Raw genomic sequence first — 15,121 nt, forward strand, 5'->3', positions numbered from 1 at the left:
GATGTCCAACTATACTTTTGTCTAGCAAGTGGCAGCACAGAAATAAGATGGAGAGACAATTCACAATTTTCAGAGAGCTTCCTGTTTACTCAAGTCATGTGTGAAATGGCCATGCGTTGTTTTAACCATGGAAACCAACTTTACTCCTCATATGATGTTGGTTGATGAATGAAATCAGATTAATCTTTCTACACATTTTTGTCTCATTGACAGAATGCTGCTGTCTTATTGTGTGCCATTCCAGGTACTTCTCTTTCTGAAGAATGTTTGGAGTCATCATCAGTAACTCTGTTTTTCTTGTTGCTTTTAGGACTTTGGTCCTTTTGGCACTACATTGCATGCATAATGCCTTGAATTTTGTTTCAATTTGTTCAAAACTATAGAGTGGTCGAGATGTGTTGGCCAAGCAAACACATTATGTGAATGGCTATGTGATCATTGGTCTCGTTTCTTTACATTCTTGTGATTTTCGTGTTGAAAGTTTAGTTGTTTGTAATTCCTCTTCATCAGATCATTTGAAACCATAGAATGACTGTTTTTCTTCATGTATTTGGTTGAAGGAGCTACCCCAAGTTTAGGGAACTTGAACTTCGAGTTCTCTGCTGTTTTTCTAAATAGTATGCTACTCCTGTCTTCACTAGTTTCAAAATGAACAAGAATTTAAGTATGTTACTCATTTTTAGGTGAATCAAACATGCTTCAATCGATTTAGTTGTTGCTTGATGGAAGGAGGATTATATAATCTTAAAAGGTTGGTATACTTAATTAACGTTGCCAGCAACTTCTTCTCATATACCCAAAGTCTTGGTAGCCAGAGTTTGAATTAGAATAGCATTTGTAATAATTTATAGCCATTAGTGTAAAATTAGCTAGTCGGTATGTTTTTTATACATGATACACTAATCTGATGTACATTTTATACAACATGACTTCTAATATATGCGCCAGATACATCAAATCGTTAAGTAAGATACATTACATTTTATACATGATACACTAATTTGATGCGCGAGATACATTTTTATACATGATATACTAATGTGATGCGGGAGATATACTAATGTGATAAGCGAGATACATTAACTTGATGTGTGAGATACACTAATGGGATATGCGAAAATAAGGCATTTGGAAATTTGTAAAATTTATTATGAATAATGATAGTAAATTAATAGGTGAGATTTTTGTAATTAATCCCAACGAAAAGGGCACCATCTTCTAATATGTCTTCAAATCAGATTGGGCCATCTTTATCGTGTCTCGGCCTAGGTTTTCTAAAGGGGAAGGGATGCGACACCTAGATGGGCCTGCTGGACCAACTTTAAAAGTTCCTTACATATGATGAATTCAAAAAAGGGATAATTGTATATAATAGCAAATTAATAATATAAAATAAATGGAGTAGTTATTGTTTGATTTAATTGTGCCTCATAGCAAACGTTTGTCAATGTTTGCCAGTCGCCTCTCTCCCAAAACTCTCACTCGCCGCTCTCCCTCTGCTTGCCTCTCTCGCTTTATACAACAGAAGTGTATAAGTTGTATTTCTGTTTTGTATAAAGCGAGAGAAAATTGTATACACACATGCAAATAACATATATGTTCATGCTATATGCTTCATTATACAATTTACAAACATTTTACTTCGATTTAATTGTATACAAATGTAAATTTTATACGAATATTGCAGCGAAAAAGGCCAGCGAATTATACAATTGCAGTGAAATACAATTTTCGCTCGCTTTATACAACAGAAATGTATAAATTATGTTTCTGTTTTTGTATAAAGCGAGAAAAAACATATATCTTCTTCCCATACACTTATAATTATACAATATACAAACATTTTACTTCGATTCAATTGTATCCGAAGCAAAATTTATACACATATTGCAGCGAAATAGGTCATCGAATTATACAATTGCGCATTATACAATTGTAGTGAAATAGGCCACCGAATTATACAATATAGGCCAGCGAATTATACAGTTGTATATGTATAGTGAATTATACAGTTATATGTTTGCTATGGAGCGCAATTATGCAAACTTTGCTATAAAAAAATACGAATTTTTTGTTTGCTATATGTGAAATTTGCCCTTATAGATGTGGTAAAGTGTATATTGTGATACACTTGGGTCTTTTAGGCCCAATACCTTAGGTTAGAGTAGGTGGTTCACGACATACTTTATGAAATATTATTGAGAAAATTTTATATATGGCAAACTTAATTGATTAAATAATATTATATGGGTATAGTTTACCTAATTATATTTTATGAGTATTGTTTAGTTATTTAGGTATCTTTAATTTTATATATAACGTTTCTTTTACAATTTTCTTTTAGAAAAAGTGGCTTGTAACTGAAGCGTTAAATAAGCTAACAACAAATTTAGATAATGCCATAATTTAAGGTAAACGTTCAAATTCATTATTTTGTTTCAAAAAATAAGAAGTATACAACAATTGAAAGACAAGATTAACTTGTTTGTGCGCTTTGACGAAGCAACAGTTCATCTTCTTTTTTTTCTGTATATTCGAATACATTTAATGGTTCATTGGATGAAAATTCATGTTTATTATTGCAATAATTATACAATGTACTATTGGATTTACAAATTTGGATATATGTGCGTTCCTTAGTGTGTTGAGAATTGTATATGTCCATAACATAAGTGTATATAATTTTTTGTGGAGTGTTTTTCTTTTGAAAACTGATTTTAATGTTTATCATAAACGGCAGTATGTTGTAGCAGTAATTTCAATTTGTAGTTGTATATTAAGTTTTTTTGTATACAAAGGTCGTGTTATTTTATTGTATATAAGTATGAAATTTTAATTTTGTATCTATTTGCATTACCTGTGATATAGTTTTGTAGTATACGTTTTGTGATTTCTAATTTTGCATATACAAATACTGAAGTAATGTATATGTTGAAAAAATATATAAATTTTTTAAGATGAAAACCCATAAGATACAATTATATACTTTTTTGACGTGGTTTTTGTATATTAGAAAAAAATCAGTGTAAACATAAGTTTATCACTATTTATTAATATGATTGTATAAAAGTGTTGTATTAATGGTATATATGATTTATGTGAATGATTTGAAAGCTTTAAAAACTTTCAACCAATATAAAAGTGTTTGTATCAATTTGCTTTAAAAGCTTCAACCAATCGACCTTTAGTGACAGGATAATTTCCTGGAAAATACTCAGCAATGATTCTATTGAGTTGATCGGTATCAAAGCAGAAGTCAGCAACATTATCAGAACAATTCAAACCAGAAATTATTGCAAACTCCCTGATTGTGAATTGAAGCGTTGTGCCATTTATATAAAAAAGTATTGCATTGACAGAACTACCTTTCAACTCCCTCACCATAAAGCATCTAAACAATTGCGCTTGCACATGACATCGTCTCATTGTTGTCAACTGTGCAAAACACAATGATGTAAATATACGATTATATTGATTTGGAGGCAGTTTATTCTGAAGCTCATTCAATGTATTGATTTGCGTATAACATTGCATGCGAATTGTCCTTTTTTCATGGTTCTTGCAAATAAACCTGACTACCTAAAAAAAACGGGAAAAAGCTACATTATTTCAATCAAGGGCTACATATAAATACATTTTTTGTATACATAACAAAAAAAAAGAATAAATTAAATATACATTTGTAATTGCGTTTCTTTTGTATATATATACAAACTTACTTTTTTTGTATATTAGTTTGTGTACGTGAATAGTACTTAAACATGTCAATATATTCAACTGTCTAAATGACTTTGTATGTATTACAATAATATATATATACTTAACTTCAATAATTTGCATATAACTACTAAAATATACAAATTATGATCATATATGAAATTTTTCCATCTCTATAACTAAATACAATTACTTTTTGTATATGTATACAAAAACAAAAATAATATGGAGCATTTAATATACAATCCACTTCTATCCCTATTAAAACTTAGTATATTATTCATTATATATAACTTAAAATATGTATAAACTAATCAAATCTACCGACACGTATTATAACTAAAGGAATATACAAATAAATGATGGATGATATATACAAATAACTAAAACATATGTGTACTAAACATGCAATATACTATATATAATTACGTGAATACAAAATTACTTAAACAAACAATTTTTTGTATATTGACACCTAAGTAACAAAAATATTGTATCTAAAGTTGTGTTTTAAGCCACTACCTCATGATTGTGATGTTCTTTAGATCCGTCAATTTCAAATGCACTCTCCTTTGAACCACTGTTTACTGTTTTTCTCTTTCTTTCTCCTTGTACAATTTTAATGCCTCTAGCTTTGGAATTGTTAAGAACTTTTTGAACTGCCGTAGGGTCATATTTTTTCTTTGATCTCAATTCTTCCATTGTTTGTTCATGTTGAACTTGTTTGGATTTTACCATAGACTCTACATCAACACAAAAATTTGAGTTAAACTCATTAAAAACGAAGGTAAATTGTCAACAAAATTGACATGCAATGGAATACCTCTAGTAATCGTCATAGATGAAGATGATTCATTCATTTTGATTTTGAAGAATTTGTAATTTAACAAGAACAATCGATTATTTCACCAAAAAAATATGAAAAAAAGTAAGAAACAAAATACATATACAATTGTTGAATAAGGAAAAAAAATTGTACACGACTAAATTTTAGGATTACCTGTGAAAGTTGAATTCAATTTCGAAAGGAATAAATTGAATTTTTGCCAATTGGAAATTCAAAATCGAATAGAAGTATTGATTATAGAAAAAAAAAGTGGAATATGAATAGGAGAGATAATATTGATTTGTATAAAATTATTTACAAAATTAAAAAAAAAACATTTTATATAATTAATTTAAGAATAGGTGGTGTACCTCATTAATTATAGTAAAAAAAACCCACTATAATTATATAAAGTAAATAAATTAAACTATAGCCTTTATTATATAATTTACTTGTAATTTTCCCTATAAATAACCTATTTACATTGTTATTTAATAAAAAATACAAGTTCGATAACTACTGTGATTTGGCTTAGACTTGTATGCTTCCTTGTTTTCTGTCGCTTTTCTGCGATTTCTGCGGACTCTCAGTCTGGTAAGATCATATTTGAAATTTGAGAGTCTTCTTTGATGTTAATGGGTGTTTTATCGTGATTTTTAATTACTCTTTTCATGGACGATGTATTTGTTTGTTCAAAATAGAGAATGAAACACAAAGATTGATTCGAGTTAAGCTAATAACTTACTAATCTAGTGATGGAGTTGCACAGACTTTCATTGACCATCAAAATAGTAATATATAAACCCTAGTTTAATGCCGAGATTAGTTGTATTATGTTGGGTATATTTGGTTTGGTGTATTAATGGTAGTTTTGCCTTTTAACTGTGTTTATACGTGTATTAATAACCCTTATATTGCTAATAGCCTAATAGCATGGTTTGCTATTTATCAGTTATACATCATAGGACATAGGCTGAATATCCTACCATCAAGGAATTAATAATACTGATACATAAATTTTCTAACGAAGACTATCAACATTGGTAGTTGGGACATAATAACATAATTTTCCATTAGGAAACATGGAATGCAGGATATAGAGTGGAAGGCTTCTTTTGTCTGATTTATTTTAGTTGTCGTTGATTCTTTTTTCCTGCTCTATTGTTCCTTCGTGTGTTTTATTCAAATGTGTTTTTTCTTGATATTTTTGTTATATATCCCTATTATTCTTTATGTGTTCTAACCTAGTTCAAGTATCCGACTTTGGTATGTTTTATGGATGTGGTGATGTTTTATTGATATGATTTGGTACAACATATCAAGCCTTTTTTCATCTATTAAAATTGTCACTGCCTTGTTTTAGTTTAGGTTTTTTCATTGTGAGAAGTATTGTCACATAACAGTGGTGATACGGGAGAGTACTTGATATGAAGCAGCGATGTTGAGATCAGATATCCAACTTTATTATTATTATTTTGATCCCGTATGAGTATTTCTGTTATATCTAATCATTGAGATAAATTTATAAGAGTAAAAGTGACTTACTTTGTAGGTAAATTATGAGTTTTCATGGTATCAAAAGGGAGCGAGTGACTCCTTGGAAGAGGGTGCCAAAGGTGCACTGTGAGTTTCATAATTTTTTTCTTCTATTTTCTTTTGATATTAAAATTCATTTGTTTATGTTGTTTTGTTGTGAAATAATATAGGTCCTGATGTTGAAAGGGAATCAATGAATAACAAACCAAAGCGACGAAGATTTTATTTATATCCGCAAAATAGGCACTTAGATGCTTACACGAAGAGGGCTGCTTTAACAGTTTCCAGATCTGTCGTCAGTCTTGAATCATACTCTGGTACTTGTTCATAAAAAAATCTTTTATTTTCTCATAGTTGCTTGCTTGGATTCTGATGGACTTGAAATAGTAAATAAAAGAACAAGTACTGCTGGTTCACACTAGATACACTGATATTTCAACAAGAAGTCTGTAAAAAACATATCAATAGAACACTACCAACACCATAAATTATGATTAAACTGATCATAACCTTTCTAGACATTCGAGAGGCTAGAACTCTCCCAGAATTTCCCATTTTTTTTTATTAATCAATGCATGGTATTGGAAAATTGTTGGGGACTGTGATATCATTAGAAGCCCGATAATCCACTCAAAATTGCCAACTTCTATCCTTCTTCTTAACCCATAAAACTAGACTAGAATATGGACTAGTACTAGCTTTAATGATTCCCGCAGCCAACATCTCTTTGATCAAACACTCGATTTCTGCTTTTTTTGAATGAGGATATTGATATGGACGAATGCTTCTTGTTTCTTTTATTGCTTGGAGACTTAATCTTTTCACTTTTATTATCTTTAGTCCTAACTTTTGTTTAGGTTTTACCTATTATTGTTACTTTTGTGTTTATTGTCAGGGGAAGAGATGATATTTCAATGTTCTGGAACTATTGTAGACAGTGTAGACACTTGCAACATAATATTAACCACTGCAAGTCTCCTCAGGTGTTCCACAAATAGAAATTCTGTAGTAGATAATATCAAGGTTGGTATATTTTTGTTATGTTGTCAAATTTGTCTAATAATTTCTTGACCAAATTTGTATTTGTCAATCTCATGATAATTGGTGATCCTTTGCATGTTATTTCTTGCCAAATTTTGCTAGATAAATTGATAATAATAACTATATGTTTAGGTTATCGTGCACCTATTCGATGGGAGATCATTTGATGGTCATATTGAATCATATGACTTCCACTACAACATTGCTGCCATAAAGATTCAATTAGACACACTACTCCCAGTTGCATCCCTGGCTTATTTAAATGATTCCATTGTGATTGATCCAAGCCAACTACAGGATTCTGAGAAGAAGTCATTTCAACTTTGCCCTCATTCAAATTCATTTGATCTTTTTCCTGGAGTTTCAATTATTGCACTTGGTCGGCTTAATAGGAAGCCATACGATATCATGGCTGCTCCTGGTGAATTCAGGTTGGTGTTTGATTTGAATTTTACTTTGATGCTATCACTTCTTTGAACATAAAGAGGTGGGATTTATGTGTTATCACCTGTTCATTTTGAGTCTTGGTTTGTAATTGCATGCCCTTAGAGAAACGGATTTATTCCTAGTCATTTGTGGTCCATAAGCATCACATCAATGTTTTTGGCGATTTTGCTACTGGTGTATATTTTGACAAAGCATGTCGAATGCATCTTTTGTGCGCATTGGAATCATTTTCATAAGCAGACAAGCCTTAGCTGATTATTGAGAGGGTAGAAATTCCCCAAATCCTTGCTTTATTTTCTAATATCTAAAAAGTAAGGGGTATGGTGGATTATGGGTGGTAAAAGTATGTTCACTCATTTACGTAAGTTGTTTTTGTTAAACATAATGTGTACTTCCTTCCAGCACACCGACTCTCACACATGTACACTCTCATTGCATACCTGTTTGCTATGTTGGTTATTGCGACTTATCTCTCAAATTTTTAATGGTTGATCATTGTAGCATTGATCGATGTCACTATGGCGATTTCTACTGTAAAGAGCTTTTCATGACGACTTGCAAATTACAATAGTAACTTCTTTCACACCCTTTTTTCTTTTAAACAAAAACTCTCTTTCACGCTTACATCTTACTTTGGTGGATAGTGGCACTGTTCATTTTGCTTTTGGAAATATTCTTAATCAATGACAAATGATATGCATATTTTATGATATCATGTGTATTTTTAGTAGAATAACTGCTAATTTAGGGATTTCTTGATTCATTCTTTATTGTAGTGCGGTGATGGGGGTCCACTGATTAATCACTATGGAAAAATCATTGGTATCTGCTTTTATGCCGTGGGCTGTTCTGTGTTCTTACCAATCAATATAGCTTCCATATGGTGGGAGCATCATAAGAAATATGGGTATGCTCTGAATCTTTGCCTTTATTGTTTGCTTGTTATGTGGTAGTACCATTTTTCTTTTTGCAACTGCCAGTAGAATACCTGAATCTCATAAATTTATTATTTTGTAAAGCAAGCACGGTGTCTCAAATTGTATAGCCGACCCTATTGACACACCAAAAATTTCTACAAGACATCTTACATTGAACATATTTTGTAGTTATGTAGGTTCTCTACTTCTTGAATGCGGCTTATTATATTGATGTGATTCAAAGGACTTGTTTTAAGTCATTTGTAATTAGTTAATGGTCTTTGGGATGCTTGATGCATTGGAAGCTGCCAAAACAGGCATGTGAAGTGAATATTTGTAGTGAAGTTCAAGAAATAGGAACTCGTTGAGTTATGTAAAATGTACTGTATTTTGTTTGTAGTTCAGAATAGATCTTAAATTGATGTTTGATTAGATAAGGAGAAGCTTAATTGTAGTTTAATGCACATGAGACCTAGAAGTACGGTCTAAATATTATATTCCACTTGTTTGTGTCATTAGGGGGATCTTCTTTTCTTTATATTGTCTTACAGCTTTTGTAGTTCAATAAGGTGTTTGGTTGATATTTAATGTTGGTGTGTATATTTCTAACTTCCATGCTGCTGAAGTACTTGCACATCCTGATTTTTGGTTCTCTTTATTTTTGACTCATCTGTTTGAGAAATGACAAATAATTTTCGAATTCCATGTCTAGAAAAATGGAATAGAATGAAATCTGTAGATAATATATGCAATTTTTAAGCTAATACAATTACTAGCAGTGGAGTCCTTGAGTTATTTGAGGCAAGTCTTGCCATGGTGGCATTTCTGGACTCTTGGTATGTCTCTTGACAATGAATATGCAAGAATGCTGGTTCCATTATTCTAACCAAAAAGTAAATTTGGATCTCCTTATCCAATTGGGATGTAATTCTGTATTGGATAATGACTTGTACTTTTGTTCAAACCCATTTACTACTTTTGCTTCACACCTACCTTACAAAAATAAGAAACGGAAAAAATAATCTGCAGCAGAACTCTTTAACCATAGTCGACCTGATGATCTGTGTCATTGTTAAATTTATCTCCCTCAAGTGTGTAATCTTACATCAGCTTCCGTCTCTTCATCCTCCTACTGAATTGAGAAAGGGCAAAAGCAGTTGGTGGCTTGAGAAAACTGCTAGCATTCAATCCAAGAAGTTGTCCAGTGACCATAGAAATACTTTTCACTATGTACTACTTCAAAATAACCAGTCCATCCATATAAGAACTCAAATAGGTAGCCATAGGAACAAACTTGCCTTTGCGTTTCTGTTTGCTGTGATGGCATTGACAGTGACCAAAATTAGCAGAAGGCTTTTTTTAATTTTTAGATGAGGGTAATTGTATATTCACAAAATCTCATCATCCAAAAAATGACGAGGTGGGAACTTACAATCCACAGGGGGCAGAGTACATCCTCAATATTTTCTATAAACTTTACATTTTCCGTATGAAATCAACTAAAGCTTCCTTCCCCCACCTTACTCTTGTTTACACGAAACATAGAGAAAGCTGAGGCAATCCATTCTTGATCTTCTGGATGGTGCTCCTTTTGGCTTCAAAACATCTTGCATTTCTTTCTTTATTTATTGTCCACCGAATGCGTATACTGTGATAATCTTCCACCAGTCTTCCTTTGCCCCTCTTCTTCCAATTCCTTTCCAGTTATTTAACACATTTCAAAAGTAGTCTTGGCATTACCCTACTAGAGAGCATGTTTCTAGTGCAGGAATAAATGGCCATTAATCACTGCTTCTTGGCCACTCAGAAGATACCTTGAGCAAATCTGTTAGCTTCTTCTTTTTAGCACTTCATGAGTTAAACATGCTCTTCCAATCACAAGCCATGTAAAACAAGAGACTGTGTGAGGAATTTTGATCTTCCAAATTAACTTCCAAGGCCAAGCCATTGTCAATGACCAATTATTATTCATCTTCCATTAGCAGGATTACTTTACTGTGAAGACTTAACTGAAATGCCCGAGGAGGTGTTCAGTACCCGAAGCAAACTTGCTACACTATCAACTTCTCAATCATTTAGAGCCCTTCTGGAGATTTGGTCCCATCTTTGTGGGGCCCACATCTGAGAGACAATGACATTTCTTTGTAGGCATATGATATGTAGATCTGGGATAGGGCTTTTAGACTGTCTTCTCCCTTACCAGTGTTCATTCCAGAAATTTTCTTGCATACCATCTCCCAGTTTGATGGACATGTTGGTATTAAACTTAGGCCATATCCTTGTGATGGTTTTCAACACACTGTAGTCCAGTGATTCAGTAGCCCATATTTCTCTGCAATGAACCTTCTCCATAACCATTTCTGCGATGGACAAGCGATGTGTAAGCTGAGGTTCTTTACCCAAACCCATTTGATTTTTTGCAAGGGGATTGATTTTCCTTTCAACGATCTTGGGTATAGGGAACAAGCTCATCATATATGTGGGAATGGTATTCATCACTGATTTTATAAGTACTCTACCTCCGAGGTATAGGTACAGACCCTTCCAACGCCATGCTGATAGGCAGAAAAACAGGAGCATGGGTTGGAGTTTATGGAACAAAAAAATTGCTTATTCTGCCCTCTATTAAACTAGATTATAAAGAAGGGTGAACTACTTTAGTGCTTTAGAAAATATACCTTGAAAATGACTAATATTAATTTGATAAATGAGAAGTTAAATGTTTTCCTGCGAACAGGTTTTGCTTTTATTTTTGAAAGAAAAAGACAAATCAGAAAACTACTATGTCGGCCAGCATATCCTCAATTGATACCTCACGTTGTAAGGTCTTGTTGTGTTACCTAATTCATCATATAGCAACTAGAGTGTCGGCTATACTGATCTTATGTAGACCTTAATATCTCTAATATCGCTTAAACTGTCACTAAGTTGTATTTTGGGGTTTCTGAAAATGCTACATATTATAGTCAGCATTGTAATAAGCTTACAAGTTAGAGTATGGCGATATTAGAAAGTAGGACAAATAAAAGGTCTGAGGATAGGGAAAGATCATGATAAATAATCTGTACACTGGCGTTCTTTTTTTTTTTTAAAAAAGGAACTTATAAACGATTAGCACTCTCTTTTCAGAAGAAAGACCCCCTCCCCCCGTGAAGTTCAAACAATTGTGTAAAAAAAAAAGAATCTTTAATAACTTTTGCAAGTGATTGAATAGAAAATTTTGCAAAAGAAATAAAATTATAACCTTGAATTCTGGATTTTTTGGTGATTATATATGATGTTGTGCCATTCTCATATCCATACTGGATCTCTGTTTCTTGGTGTGTGTCAGTCCCTAAAATGTTTATTCCTCTTATGGTTTTTCTAATGTTAGGAAATATTTTTTCTACTTGATAATCTGCTTGTACATACCAAAATATAATGGGGAAAAATGGAGAGAGTTTGTGCTTATTGAAAATCTAAGCACACAATACCTTGTACTAATCTTAAGTTTTATTTCTATCATAGTCAATCACGTCCACCTTGGCTCGGGATGGAAGTAACTAACCTTTATGCAGCTAACCTAGAACTTCTAGAAAGAATTATTCCGAAGTTGCCTGACGTCTTGAAAGGTGTCATTGTTGAAGAGGTATGCTCTCTATTATTAAAGATTTTTTTGTGGAGAATTGATCTCTTAGATGCTATTGATGCCCCCTCTATTTTATGATTGCTGAAGTAAGTAGGGATGTCATAGCACTACGGTAGAATAGGCCAGGTCTGGGTGCAAGACGTTCTGATGGATGTGAGGTGCCTGTTTGTATAAAAGGGGGCATAAAAGAACAAATCATCAATCCCAAACAAGTTGGAATCCTCATTGTCAATGTTTTTAAAATTATTATAAGGAATTGTATTTAGAGGATCAACACTAAGCAAGAGAAATAAAGTTACAAATTAACTCTTCACAAAGTTATTATGAACTGTTTCTAAAAGAGTCAAAGTTATTGTTCAACCATGTATGCTGTTAGTTCAAATTTTGTTAAATTATTCTTTCTAATTGCTGGATAATTTGATAAATTGTCGTTTAGGTCGTACCTGGTTCTTCTGCTGAATCCGCTGGGGTAAAACACAATGATGTTATAGTTCATTTTGGTGGAACAAGAATTCACAGTTTCTTGGAGGTAAATTATTACCTTTCCTCTTGTAAAACCTTTCTTCTCGTTTTTACTTGGAGGTACGTTATTGCCTTTCTTCTTGTTATAGTTAAGAGTGTATTTAATTGCATCATTTAGAACCTTCATTAAGCTAGGGAGAGAGAACTATTCACAGGTCACTTTTCCGCCTTGTTGGAGTAGTGATTGTGGATATGGTTGTTCATTATTATGGTTCAATACAAAATTACTAATTTTCATCAGGATACGGTGGTTGCTTCTTCACAAGTTTAGTCCTCCTTATATCTGTTTGCATGTTCATCTGTATCATCATAGTTGAATCTTTTTACTTGCTTTCTGTTTATCATCCAATGCAGTATGCAAAATGTCTTATCATGCATGTTGTTTTTTTGTCATTTAAATGGTGGATGCTATTGTTGTTAATGTTCATATCTTACTATTGAAACCAGTAGACCACCCTTCCATTTGTAGCTAAGAAAGGGCTGTTATGTCGTGGTTCCAAGGATGCTAATTATTCTTTTCCCCTTTTCATTTACAGCAGTTCTTACCTCTAATGCCAGGAAGGCATTAGTTGGTCTAAAAATTTATAAATTGTTTTTAGTTTCTGTGAGATAATAAAATCACTTGTTTTCATATTTCAGTCTTCCTATGGTCTGTTTGGGAGTTGGGACATGAGCTATAAATTCACTTGTTTTCATATCTCAGTCTTCCTATGGTCTGTTTGGGAGTTGGGACATGAGCCATGCTTTAATCTAGCCTATATTTGGTAGCTCTATGAATGTTGATTTGTATATTCTTCATCTTGTCAACTGTATTACATGTTGGAATTTTCAACTATCTGGCATCTGGCAACTCTACCAGTCGATGGTTTACAGGTCAAGAATAAGTTATTCTGGTGTTTTTATTTGTACACGACTCATAGTCGCTAGATAGCAACATATGGTTGGAACATAGCAAATGTAAAAAATTAGTGAAGAAACTTATTCAAGTGTGTTTTCCCTCTTTTTTTTTGCACGATTGTTTAGGACATAATAATCACTTCATTTGCATTAGCTTTTTGGTTATGAAGATAGTTGTCATTAGTTGTATGGTATGTTTTTGAGACTGCCTATGTACACCCACTCAATCCCACTTATTATGCATGTTAAAAGTATGAATTTCCCAAGTAAAAAGGGATGAATTGTTAGGCCAGGCTATGGCTAAGCCAACAAATCTGAGGCCAAGCCTGGATTTTTATTAGGTCTAATTGATGCTATTACTAGTTGAATATTGAGTTCCTTTACTGTACCTAAATGCTATGTTGCTCGGACTCTTCAAAATGTTGATGGGTGCGTGTTGGATCCTCCAAAAATACACAGATCCGACACAAGTGCGATAACATTTTTGGAAAGTTCAAGCAATATGCTTAAAAGGCTTTCATGTGCTACTCTGCCAAAAAACCCTCCTTTTCTTCAAGTTGATCAATGCAACTTAGTAAATGTACTTTGATACACAGAAACACTATCAACAAAAACAAGGAGTAAAGAAACATGTGATAAAAAATGCATTTTCTTATTGGTATTAATAATCTTATCTTTTCTTATTCAAATTGTCATTAGCTATTTGAAAACATGTGGAATAATGTTGGAGAATCTATGGAGTTGGCTGTGATAAGAGCAAGTCATGATGTTCCTGTACATCTTAGGATGGTGGTGGAGGAGGTCACATCAGATAAATTATACAGGTATCATCTTCTTCTTAACATACAGAGGTGTAATTATGTGAACTAGGAACGTCTGATGCTACGAGGAGAACTTTATTAATGGAACTGTTGTTTCTCATTTCATTTTTGTCATTTTTCATGATGATTAATAATCATTCTCCGTGTCTTGAAACATACATTTTTTCAGATGGCCACTTTGGAAGGAATGATGACATTCGAGGATAGTAACATCTTAAGAGTTGCAGGCAATGGGAAGATGTATGGTGGTTCTAACATGCAATGCGAATTAAGCTAGTTGATCAGTGCTAACTTGAGTCTGCTATCTATTTTTGGGAACACTTTTTGGAACTCGAGATAACTTGAAACATTTTCTTTTTGTATATTATGTTCTCCATGCATTTTGTTGCATGTGTTTACAGCAGAAAATCTAGTTTAGTTTTGTTATGGATAACAGTTATTCTACTTAACTGCAATTACTACGAGGACACACGAATTTGATTACAAATTGTGTCAAGTTTAAATGATTACTAAACCTTGATTTCTTTGTCAGTTTTTCTTTGAATTCTTGCATGTATTCTCTTTTAAGAAAATTTAAAGGAAATCAAAGAAAGTTAATATTCTTGCAGCCCTATGTTGAGTGAGATGGGAGAATTAAGCGAAAGTATGAGGCTATTTGGAGCTCAGTTCGGTCAGGGTTCTCTTGTATCAACGATTTCTGATCAAAACCCTAAACCCTGAATCAATTTTCTGTTCTACTTAAAAGGAGAAATAGAAAAGTTTGACAACT

General features: G+C 32.7%; 1 protein-coding gene across 11 annotated transcripts; it reads left to right on the plus strand.

Moving 5' to 3' along the window:
- The first annotated feature begins 5,007 nt into the window (after positions 1-5,007).
- Positions 5,008-14,883, plus strand: LOC101259904 (uncharacterized). 11 transcript variants are annotated; one of them, XM_069293804.1, is made up of 12 exons: positions 5,041-5,137; positions 5,912-6,026; positions 6,096-6,159; positions 6,250-6,396; positions 6,975-7,102; positions 7,253-7,551; positions 8,069-8,137; positions 8,344-8,474; positions 11,992-12,112; positions 12,549-12,641; positions 14,231-14,355; positions 14,522-14,883. In XM_069293804.1, exons 2-8 carry the CDS (start codon positions 5,982-5,984, stop codon positions 8,363-8,365), a joined length of 774 nt encoding a protein of 257 aa, XP_069149905.1. In that variant the 5' UTR covers positions 5,041-5,137; positions 5,912-5,981; the 3' UTR covers positions 8,366-8,474; positions 11,992-12,112; positions 12,549-12,641; positions 14,231-14,355; positions 14,522-14,883. The 11 variants fall into 11 exon arrangements, with proteins under 11 accessions (XP_069149908.1, XP_069149910.1, XP_069149912.1 ...); XM_069293803.1 differs by having other exon boundaries at positions 5,055-5,137; positions 5,907-6,026; XM_069293808.1 differs by having other exon boundaries at positions 5,067-5,137; positions 6,096-6,166.
- The last annotated feature ends 238 nt before the right edge of the window (positions 14,884-15,121 follow it).

Source organism: Solanum lycopersicum, chromosome 2, assembly GCF_036512215.1.
Source record: "Solanum lycopersicum chromosome 2, SLM_r2.1".
Taxonomy (NCBI): Eukaryota; Viridiplantae; Streptophyta; class Magnoliopsida; order Solanales; family Solanaceae; genus Solanum; species Solanum lycopersicum.

Excerpts from the sequence above, each read along its gene's own strand:
- LOC101259904 (XM_069293804.1), top strand. The coding sequence starts at position 5,982 with ATGTTGAGATCAGATATCCAACTTTATTATTATTATTTTGATCCC. Across the intron at positions 7,103-7,252 it reads CTGTAGTAGATAATATCAAG|GTTATCGTGCACCTATTCGA; the intron begins GTTGGTATATTT and ends CTATATGTTTAG. Across the intron at positions 7,552-8,068 it reads GCTGCTCCTGGTGAATTCAG|CATTGATCGATGTCACTATG; the intron begins GTTGGTGTTTGA and ends TGATCATTGTAG.